This window comes from Periophthalmus magnuspinnatus, chromosome 15 (assembly GCF_009829125.3).
Source record: "Periophthalmus magnuspinnatus isolate fPerMag1 chromosome 15, fPerMag1.2.pri, whole genome shotgun sequence".
In the NCBI taxonomy this organism is placed as follows: Eukaryota; Metazoa; Chordata; class Actinopteri; order Gobiiformes; family Gobiidae; genus Periophthalmus; species Periophthalmus magnuspinnatus.
Window position 1 is genome coordinate 19,402,325 of NC_047140.1, and position 11,794 is coordinate 19,414,118.

Sequence of the window (11,794 nt, forward strand, 5' to 3'; positions counted from 1 at the left end):
TCAGATATATATTACATTGTCATTATACTAATATGTTTGGAAGAAATCAACTCCAAAGCCTTTCCTTTTGAAACATGAAAAATATTTATTACAAACTTATTTTAGTAACAAAATCATATATAAACATAATCTTCTCATTGCCGTGGTTGAATTCATGGCTCGTTGCCGTTGACGCTCCTGTACTGCTCCATGCGGCCCCTCCTCAGAGTCTCAAGGTGTTTGGCTTTAGACCAGGACTCTCGGCTCAGAGCGGTCACTCCCACAGACAGAGACAGCAGCCTGAAGACAGAGGGACAATGTAAGAGGAACTTACCTTTTATACTTGGTCAAGAAAAGAGATGGATAAGCACTATATAATCAAGCAATATCAAATGTTCCCTCTCTACCATGAAGAGCTGACGATCATCAAAATACAAAATAGTAACTGAATTAGATATTTGTTCAAGATATCGGTTAAAAATATGAATGGTTAGTAGATATTTTTCTGTTACCAGTTCTTACCTACTATGCTGCATTGTCTACTCTAGCCCCATAAAGCAGAATACAGAATACATTTTCAAGCTTTAGAACAGCTTTCTGGCTCATTGGTGACATCCATGACAAGTTTTAGCTTTGGTTGTCATAATCCCAGTTTGAGCAGTATCAGTATAGTTTAAGTAAGAGCCAAGTTTCCTGGTAAAGATGAATAATTATCAGTACCTATTTTTGAACTTTATTAAACCAAAAAAGGATCACTAACCGTGCCACGACCAGCAGCCTGTGCAGGTCTTCAGCTGAAATACTCTGAGGGTCGTCCTTCCTCATGTCCACAAAGTCATCCTCCACCCACTGAACAGACAGAGAGAGAGAAGAATGTTTTATGTACTCAAGTTATTATCTGTGTGGAGCAAAAATATGACTTTTCTCACCTTGGTCATTTCCTCAGAGATGTTGTAGTCCAGGAGCTGGGCCAGACCGAGGTAGGTCCTGAAGCGGTTTATCTGAGCTGAGGAGGTCTGAGGGACATGAAGACCATTCACAGTCTCCTCCAGCTGAGAGGGGGCAACGGCAGGCTGGAGGGGCACCTGGCAGTCCGACTGTTAGAAGGAGAGGAAGAGGTGAGGAAGAGGAGAAGAGGGAAAAAGAAAGGAGGATATGAGGAGAGAAGGAGAAAAAGAGAAGGCGAGGGAGAGATGAAGGATTTTAAAGCTTGAACAGTTTTGATTGTTGCTGCTGCTGTGCGACTTGGTGAAGGCCAAAAAAAAAAAAAAACCTCTGTAAGCCCTTGACATCTTAGGAAATGAAGAAACTTGAAAATAGGTCTGTGCAGTTAATCAAATTTTAATCAAGACTCAGTCATCTCTAATCTTTTGAGAGGTCTACAGCCAATCCACTATCAGTCAATGCATGTGATTTGGAGCAGAGTTCAGACATTAGAAGACATTTTTACATTTTTGTAGTAAATTGAATTATTATAAATATATAAAGTCTTGTCATATGACTCAGCAATACTTGAAAATAATGCTTTGTATGTAAAATGTCACTTATAGCCCACCTCATACACTCTATATTATTCCCCATTATGTCTGTATTCATACTGTGTCATGTTGTGGCCCTTTGACTGCAGCTGAACCCTGAGTCTCAGATCTAGACTGGACTCCCAGGACTGTAACCCTGGCACCAGCTGCTGCCATGGAGACGGCCCGGGCCAGAGACAGGAATAGAACTCAACACACACACACAATTTGGAATAGAACACACATAACACACACAACTCATTCTGTAATAGAACTTCACGCAACACACACTATGGATATGGTTGCCAGTTACATTGTAGAATTCTGTTTACCTACTTTATTTACTGAGACAGGGACAGTACACTGTAATATAGATTTTTCAAACAGGAGATTTGTTTTAACTAAATCTGGTGCAACAATTTTCACCTGTAGTCCCAGATCTATCCATTCTTTTCAGAAATTGATCCAAAATCTGAATTTAATCAGAGAAGGATGGCAGAGGCCTGTTTAACTATGTAATTGAACTCTATGGTAACAATACCCCCATGTGATCCAATGGTAAATTTTATTTTACTTGGTTTTGTACTGACAGAAAGGCATAAGTTTTTGTTTTAACTGCAATAATATGAATAAGCCCGGTTTGCAATCATCCCATGCATTTCAATTGTATACGCACGTTTCAGTGAATAGCTTTATAATGTTGTTTGTACGTTATTGAGCACTTCTACTGAGAATTTCTCCTTGTTGTGGATGCATTAAGTATCTAGATTCTAATTTATAGTCCCTTTGAAATTTCCGACAACACACAAAAGCCATATCCTGAAATTGTACATTATATACTATACACAATAGCAAACATAACTCACACATTCTGGAAAACAACCCAGCACATTCCACAGCAGCACGGGCCAGTCACATACCGAGCCACAGAGAGAAAACAGAGGACCATGGGGCTAGAGACGACCTCTGATAACCGCTGCTACATTACTGTGTTAGTCCAGAGGGTTTAAAAGGATTAGAGATAGGATATCCTCATGAGCCGAATATTTAGACCATAATATTAATAGACGACGATGGTTTATCCATGTAATCATTTTGGAGCCACTTTAGAAGAGAATTAAGAGTCTATTTTGTTTTATTGTCGATGCTCATTAGAAGCTACTAGAAGCTGCAAGAGTATTCAGTAACTAATTACATGAAATTCCCTGAGGAGACAATAGCTCATTTAAAGGGGAAATATGTAACAAGGGGTTAAGGGTCCACCACCTTTTTGTTTCCATGCAGATGCCTTGTTCCACAGTAGACAAGCATGGAGACAAGCCAGTGATGTCACTAGACCAAGTTACAGGTCAGATCTGTAGAGAGTTGGGCCAATTTACGGTAAGAATGCATGAATGCAGTGTATTTTTGAGGAGTATAAACACCTGTAATAGAATAAATGCAAGATAGACATATCCTGTACATTCCAGGTAAAGCAGTGACATTTCCATGGAAACCAGTAGGTGTACCTTCAACAGAGCTATTATAAGATTGTTAGTTTTAGTTTTAACTTGCAGCCAGGGGATGGAGGGGGTCTGGTTCGGGAACCACAGGATCTCTTGTCTGCTGTTTGCAGATGATGTTGTCCTGATGGCTTCATTGAGCCAGGATCTGCAGCAAGCACTGGGGCGGATTGCAGCCGAGTATGAAACGACTGGGCTGAGAATCAGCTCCTCCAATATCAAAGCCATGGTACTCGGCCGGAAAAAAGATGACTCGCCCTCTCCGGGTGGTGAGTCCTTGCCTCAATTGACAAGTGGATCGGTGCAACGTCCGCAGTGATGCAGTTACAGTTGTGGTAAAGAAGGAGCTGAGACGAAAAGCAAAACTCTCGATTTACCGGTCAATCTACATTCCTACCCTCACCTATGGTCATGAGCTTTGACTGAAAGGACAAGAACATGGATACTACCTGCGCAGATTGGCTACACAAATGCACTACCAATCTTCAGTATTTTTGCTTTATGAAATACTTATAACAAGAGCAACTGTGCCAGAATAAACAGTTTAAATATGAGGATGTGTTTTGTTTCAGGACATGCATTGTACCCCTACATCTCCTCTCTCACCCTACCCCTCCTCACTCTCCCTGTCCTGTTTGTGGATAGGTGTACGACACAGTCCTCACCGGTAGCAGAGAGCGTCCTTCGGAGGAGATGAGCACATTAATATTGCAGGGAAACTCCATCTGGTGGTAGTTAAAGTCATAATCAACCTTCTGCCACGAGATCAGGTTCCCTAGTGCGGTCACGTTCCTCACACCTGATCAAACACAAATGTCACGAATCAGACATTTTAAAACTAATAATGAGCTCAGCATAATGGATCATTTCAGAAGCAGCAATGTCTATCTCCATGAAGACAAGCGGGTGATGCCACTAAGCCATGTTACAGGACTGATCTGTGGAGAGGCAAGCCCACTCACAGCAAGAATAGATTGGTTTTCAAGTTGCTTTGTTTTAGCAATAAAACAGCTGGAACTGAATCATTGTACATCTCATGGACAAGCTGGTGAAGCTTTCACCAAAAAAGTTACATAGTACACCTTAGCATAGATTGCATTTATTGTATCATAAATCTATTGTTATCGTTGGGTCATTATGGAGATATACACATTATAATAAAGGACAGTACCTATAATGTTCACTGATATTCACTGTTATTTATGAATCTCAGTGCAACTTCCTGTTTAATCTTTAACACGTGAGACCTGGTGAAGCTGGCAACCAATGCAATCAACACAAAAGTTGTGCTCTCCAACTAATGTGCAGCTGTTGTTGTATGTTAGAATACTCAGATTCAGTGGCACCCCCTGATGGTGTAGGTGTGTATAGACTCCTGTACCTGTAGTGTCCAGCTGCCCTTGTTCTAGCCTCGTCTCGTCCAGAAAGAGTGATGTGTTTTTGGACAGCTGCAGTGCTCCGCTCACCAGACGATTGGCTGTGTAGTCCTTCTTTGGGACCAACCGCATCTGGTTCATGTTCTGCAGGCTCATGGGGAGGTAATATGACTGGGAAAACAAAATACTATTATGTATTATATGTATTAAGTATTACTTTGCAAAGGATACATCATAAAGTTTAAAGCTGAGACACATGATTTTCACACCACAAAAGGAGGAAGTCTGTATTTAAATCTGTCTGTCCCTTCAGTTACTCTAACAAGCCCTTTGGCCTTTGGCATAGTTAATCTCCACATGTATTCATTTTGGGCATGTGCACGCCTCTAGAACAGTTTTGTTTTTTTTACACTGAAGTGAAACTGGGATGGTCCACCCAAGTACATCCACTTCATTGTTAGCTACAGACAGTCTAAGTCTAATAAAGTCTGGTACCGCAGCTTTAAGCCAAGTGAACAGCAATTTAACCCATCCATTACACACATCTGGTCCAAAAATCTCCTATTTTTACTAATATAATAATAATAATAATAATATATCTGTACAGCTTGTCACTCACAGATGGCACCAGTTGCTGTATGATCTGATACAATCGTTCAGTGTAAGGGGACGCAGAGGGACAGCCGCTCAGATTCAGGGTGAACTTCCCCAAAGGCAAAACATCTCGCCGCGCGTAACTAGAAAAAAACAAAACAATAAACAGGAACTTAAGTCTCTATACAGAGTCAGAAAGAAAATAGATTTGTTATTTAATTCAAAAACAGTTTCATCCCTTCTACCATGAGGACATTTAACAAAGCTCTGGACTGAAGGTGAATTTTTATTGTACAGTTATTGTCTTAAATCTTTTGTCTGTTTATGTTGTTGACACAGTTGACGCAAGATTCCTTTTGAATGCTGTACCAAAAGCAAATTCCTCCAAGTTGTTTGTGTGGCCATTAATATTCTGATTATGATCATCATGAAATCCCAATATTATCGAAAGTCTCACATTATAGACTTTTGCAAAATAGATACAGATGAAAAAAAACATAGGTTTAGAGGTTTAGACTTTGGCAAATGTATACATGGTACTAAAATTCTAAATAGGTAGTAAAAATATCTGAGACAGGCACAATATACAGATTTATATGTGCAAGTATTAATAAAAAAATATAGTGAAAAATAAAATATATCTAGGCTATTTACAAGAAGTGGTGGGATAGAAAACAGCATCAGCTTCCTGTTACATGGAACATTTTGAGGACTTTTTCCCAATCAAAAGATATGGTATTTAGTTCTAAACAGTTAATCACTATGGCAATGGTCTTAATTTGTCATCATTGACAACTAATGGACAGATGCAAGTACTCACACAGTGGAGATGAGGTGGAGAATGAGGTATTCTGCCGCCAGAGCGTCTCCCAAAAGAACGTGAGTGAAATACGACAATAGCTCGGCCCGAACAGAGGGGAACTCAGGGAGGGTCGAGGATAAAACTAAAGAGGCAATGGGGAAAAAAATGAGTTGCCAAAAAATGTTTTAACTTCATGTAAATACACTCAAATAGTCCAGACTGTTTTGATAAGATGATGACGTGACTTGAAAACATTGTACAGTTTAGTCAAACAAATCTGGCTCCTCTGTTCATAACTAAATCTAATGGAGATGTGCAAGAAACATGTTTTTAACTAAGAGCAAAGTAAAAAAAAAAGGTATCCCTTGTTCCATAACAAAGGTGCCTCAGATTCTCTACCCTCACCTTCACACAACTTAGATTTTTTGTCTTTTTAATTGCCTAGTTGCATATCTATGAAGAGCAGATTTTTTACTAAAAGTGCATTTCTGGACTTCAAGTATTGTTTTTAATAAAGAAAACAAATGAATCTAGTTTCAATAAGAAAACCTTGCCATTTGATTAGTAATTTTATTTTTTTGTATGTATAGCACATTACTTTGCAAATCTAGAAATGTAGAAATTATGCCACTGAGCTTAAAATGACAAAATGCTTATGTATTCTGCCAGCTGGTCTTACAGGTGCTGTTGTCCTCTGCTGTTCCAGGGGGCAGTAGAGGGTTGTTGTGGCACAGGGGTCTGGCGTGGAGCATGTGCAGGCGTGGGACGAGCGAGGCAGGGGGACAGTGTACCCTCTGCTCCTCTGCCGTCTCCATGGAGTCCGCAGGGTCCAGGAGGGCACTGCTTTCCCTGTGAAATGGACAAAATCAATCTGAGTAACAGGGTCAGATTGCTCATATGATTATTGCGTAATTATACATTTATATAATTGTTTACCAACGATAAATCATAAAAACATTTAAGGATCTGTTTTTATGATTTGTTGTTGTATGAAAGCAGCTTTCCTTCAGGATTAATAAAGTTTCTATCTATCCAACTTGATATCACTAAAGCCGCTGTGCTGCATTTAAAACTTGAAAAACATAACTTTTTTTTTTATGGTTTGCAAAGGTCCAAAGATATTCATCGCTTAACTTATGCATTCCAGACATCCTAATTATTCACTGTACTGAGTTTAGAAGTGCTTTTAAGACCAGAGCGGAGTTTTGCTATCACAGTAAAGCTAACAAGAAGCAAACTAACACACATTTCATCTAATTAAAAAGTATTTTATGGCAGACAATACACAGTGGATTTATTTTGACCTCAAGAGCAGCTTATAATACTTTTGCAAGTCAAATTTTGCTCAAATACATGGGGGATTTTTAACTAAACACGTTTATCTCCCATTTTGTCTCCATCTTCCTTCCCATATTCACTACACCTCCTCTGTACATCTCAAAACATTTAAACATCCACTATGAAACTTTTGCATAAGCAGTAACATCTCCATGGACACAGACAAATGGAAGAAAGAAAGTTACCTTTAACATAAGATGGCCCATTAGTGTCTAAATATATATTACAATGTCTGCTGAATATCCTTGTACAGGTTGAAGTAAAGACCAATTCAATTACTTTTTATTATATAATAAAATATGATCATGTGCTTGCCATTACAGATTATTTGATTATAACTCCTTTCCTTCATAAATACGCTTAATGCAGGACAATACAATAGTCTTACCTTTCATCTGCCAGAGCACTCAGGGCTGGGCTAACAGACAGGATCCCATAAACCTCCAGTATGTCGTTGACTTTAAACTTGTCCCAGTCTTCATAAACCTGCAACAAAGCAATATATGCAATTCAGAAGATTTTTGGACAATGACTAAAACTACCCTAATAACTAAAAGTAGGTTTAAACATCTAGCACTATTTGGTTTGTAAAATCCAATCAAATTAATAATTCCCATTTATTGAACTTGCTGAGTAATATATTATTTACAAAACACTATCAAAACTAGCTGTTTTTGAAAACATGTCAAATTAGAATACCGAGTAAATCAAACAGACATTTTGAAAAACTTTCCGTAATTTGGTGCAATAATCACCAAGCCTTGTTGTTAGATATTCACAATAAATGTAAACTGACTTTGACGAGGCAGGAGGGGCCCTTCTCTCCAGGTAAAGGGAAGTTTAGATCGAGAGGAGGTGTGGTCGAGGTTTGATTTGATGGAGCTTCAGTCTCTTGTCTTTTACAGTCACCGTTTCCATAGTGTTCAGTCTGAGGACCTAAACAGTGACAGAAATAAAGAAATAAACGTTAAAAGAGCTGCTACTAGTAATAATGCATTCAGACCAGTCTGAGGACCTAAACAGAGCTAGAAATAAACAGAAGAGCAACTCTTAATAATAATATAAATAAATAATAATAAAAAAATAACAATAACAATACTTATTATTATCATCATCATCATCATCATATTTATGAAGACCCTTTTATTACTCAAAACACTTATTGCATTTTTCATTAATTTCTCAGTCACAGTAAGTAGTGGCTATGGCTTCTCGATTATGCGATAAAATGAAAGTCACTGTTATCCGGGTGTTGTAAAATCATGGATTATTTAAAACAATTATTTATGTGCTGACAAAAACAAAAACACTTATTATCATCCATTAGTCATTTTTATAATTCACATTTTGAGTGGCTTTACTCAGGGTTTTGGGCAGAACTAGCACCCATACTGTCCAAAACAACAGTACTCATATTTTAATTACACCTTTTCGTGACTGATGGTAATTATAATTGTAATCATGAATCAAATTTGATTAACTCCTCAGACCTCTTGGTGGCAAATTACTGATAAAGCCAAAGCTGCCATGGAAAACCATGGCTCTCATTCTGTGTTAATGGCCTTTTTTTTTACCATCAGTCACGACAACAAGTCCATGTGTGAAGTGTCTTGCCCAAGGACAACAACACAATAGGTGGTTTTCAGATTCTATAATATGACGATGTGAAATCTTATCATGGGAGACAAGAAACACTTTTTGTATTACATTTTACTTTCTACAGGAGAATTCACAAAATGTTGAGCCTGGTCATTCATATCAGTGAGTATATCCATTAATTTGCTAGCTTACACCAAAAAGCAACAATTTTAACAATATTAATTTTAGCTGCCCCCCCATCTGTATTAAATATTCTTCATCTATACAATGCTGTGATGTCATCTGAAACCCAGAAGTATCTTTAAGAGTTATACAGTACAACCTCCTACTTTAAAATTTGTGGCTAAAGTCTATAGACACTATAACAACAAAATGGCCACCATATAATATCAGGTAATGAGAGTTTCAGGTTTCAAAAATATTCTTGGTATTCTTTTTTTTTCTTTTTTTTTTTTAATTGTCAGCTGTTGGAGTGTTTAATTTCTAAATTACGATGTCAGGAGTTTATACCAGTTTGTTGTGTGTCCATCGCATCTCCTTCGTCTTCTTCGTAGCTGCGTTTCTGTCGAGTCGGAGCATACGATGTGGAGGGAGTGACCCGTGCTTGGCTTGAGGCGGTGTAACAGTGAGACAAGAGTCAAAGAAAACCCAAATGTCAGCTAAATTTTCCAATATCAATGTGTCACCCATGTCACCCATCCATAAAAAACTGGTATAACAAATCATACTTTTAAAATCTAGTACAGAAATATGGTATAAGTAGCTGTTGAGGTACTGTCTGCATTTGATTAGAAAGCATTATTATCCTATACCCATGAAGTGTACCATTAGTATGCTAGATGTTATTAGCTTTACTGTGACAGCAAAACTCTCAGTTGTGAAAAGAGCTCATTGCAGTCAACAACAAGGATGCTAGGAAAGGTAAATGAGGAATAACTTTGTTTTACTACAATAAGTTTATTAGAATTAACTAGTTTTGGTACAGCACCTTTAGCTAAAATGAGAAAGGATAGCTTATGCCACTACAGTGTCAAAACTCTATTAGTAACCAATATGTAAAACCATGTCTCATGATCAGTTTGGCCTGAGTTTTAAAACCATAGCTGTATATAGATGCAATGAAAGGATATCTCTTTGACCCAAGGGTTTTCTCCAGGGATAGGCACACAGTAGAAAGTCTGTCTCTCTGAAGTTACTGTGTTTTCTGAGTTAAAATCGATCTGAAAAACACAAGAGATCAGTGTTATGGAAAAGTCTGTGGGAGAACTGAATTTAAAGTTTTTGTATTTTAGTATTAGACTTACCCCAGAGTCAGCCACATCTCTGTACTTGCCGCATTTTAAAACCTGGGGGTAAATGGAAAAGTTTTAGTTAGAAAATAACTTTTACATGAAGTTATTATTAACCTATTTTTGAATCTAATTTAATAGTTATAGTTTTTATAGCATATAGCATAAGTGGTTCCTACATTAAAGTATGTAATTTCCATACTAGCTTAAACTTTTAGCAGTTTCTTTAATTTTACTCTGTGGTCTTACAAGGATTTGATATAGATTAAGACAATTCTATACAAATTTTAAAAAGGTCAAATTTTGTCTCATTGAAGTGATTTGTCAATGTAAATATCAGTTCAAATGAATCTAGTTTTGATACTAGTTCTCTTGTTTCTTCAAAATAATATGGCTCAAAAGTGTTTGTTGTTGTGATGAAAAAAAGTCTTCAATATTATCATTAATAGCAATATTTAATGTAAAAATATAGTTTTATCTACTGCTATCAAGTACTTAAACATGCATTAAATATCTCTCACCTTGGCTTTTGAAGATGGGTCCACAGTCTCATACACACCCATGTAAAACTCAGGGTCAAACATGTCCTGGATCAAACAGCGAAACTTCACCAGACTGTTGGGCTTCAAGTAATGCAGCGGCACATGGTTTAGAGATGGGATCTGGAGGTAAATATGACAAAACCATCATTAACACATGCTTTATTAGAATAGCTTGTACATTATAATTATACACCAGTGCATTACCGAGGTTTGAGCATCTTTTTCTTTAAGCTGCTCTTTAAAGAAACCAACAGCTTTTGCCTCCCACTTTGAGTCTGGGTTGTTTTGGGTTTCACCTGAAAAAGTTTAAAGACCATTACAGTAGGAGCAAGTAAGTAGTCTACTCTGAATTTTATATCTAATGCACAGATATCAGTGTATATCTACAAATTAAATCACAATATTAAAAGATGTTGGGTATTACAGTAAAATTATAAAAGGTGTGCAGGTCAAAACATACTTGAGTAAACTTTTGCATCCGAGTTTTCATTGAAAGTTATGACTTAACCAAAACTGATGCTTTTGTTTGAGTTTAGATGTTTGGACCATTTTTTCCAGATAGTTTTCAAACAGTGCAAAGAAGAAAAAGACGATGTTGCAGAGCCACATGTACGAAGTTGAGTTGTTAGCATGCTAAGAGGCTACCTCCCTGCAGTGCATTCATATGAGAGCTGTCAATGAGTAAAGCCCAGAGCCGCATAAACTCACCAAACATCGCCTCTACAACACCCAGCGGGTTGTTGATCCATTCCTGCGAGCAAGGCATCTTTAATCAATGAAACGGGACTGAGTAAAATAAAGTGATCCAACTAAAATTCGGAGGAAATCGGGTACTTTGTTGACTTTCCACTCGCTTCAGAGCCGCAGAAGCCAGGGCGGGAAAATTACGTCACTGGTTCAAGACAGGGTACGTTTGTTTTGAGAAAAGATACTGCCCACGTAACAATATGTATTTATTTTAAGTAAATATAATGTAATATATTTATACATGATGAAAAAGTATAATAATAATAATAATAATAATAATAATAATAATAATAATAATAATAATAACATTCAACCTAGGCTTACGTGGTTTCTATGGTAACAATAATCAATCCTTGAAAAAGTAGAATGAATTATTCTTTTTGGGCCCATCCATAGCCTGTAAATTGCAGAAAGCAAACATATTATAAAATGTGAAGGAATTACTCCTAACCGTTAGAGGCAGTAATAGGTCTTCCGTAAACATCGCAAAACGGCATCCGTAGTTGTGT

At 37.4% G+C, this 11,794-nt stretch overlaps 1 protein-coding gene across 1 annotated transcript; it reads right to left on the reverse strand.

Moving 5' to 3' along the window:
* Nucleotides 1-106: 106 nt before the first annotated feature.
* Nucleotides 107-11,426, reverse strand: mcmbp (minichromosome maintenance complex binding protein). The gene is made up of 16 exons (XM_055227178.1): nt 11,247-11,426; nt 10,743-10,834; nt 10,518-10,658; nt 10,012-10,053; nt 9,839-9,927; nt 9,218-9,333; nt 7,905-8,044; nt 7,497-7,594; nt 6,450-6,619; nt 5,789-5,912; nt 4,994-5,111; nt 4,380-4,545; nt 3,664-3,797; nt 909-1,076; nt 740-828; nt 107-279 (listed from the first exon to the last, which is right to left on the reverse strand). Exons 1-16 carry the CDS (start codon nt 11,302-11,304, stop codon nt 153-155), a joined length of 1,872 nt encoding a protein of 623 aa, XP_055083153.1. The 5' UTR covers nt 11,305-11,426; the 3' UTR covers nt 107-152.
* Between the last annotated feature and the right edge of the window lie 368 nt (nt 11,427-11,794).

Excerpts from the sequence above, each read along its gene's own strand:
- mcmbp (XM_055227178.1), bottom strand. The coding sequence starts at position 11,304 with ATGCCTTGCTCGCAGGAATGGATCAACAACCCGCTGGGTGTTGTAGAG. Across the intron at positions 5,112-5,788 it reads CTCCACCTCATCTCCACTGT|TTACGCGCGGCGAGATGTTT; the intron begins GTGAGTACTTGC and ends GTTTTTTTCTAG. Across the intron at positions 3,798-4,379 it reads AGGGCAGCTGGACACTACAG|GTGTGAGGAACGTGACCGCA; the intron begins GTACAGGAGTCT and ends GTGTTTGATCAG.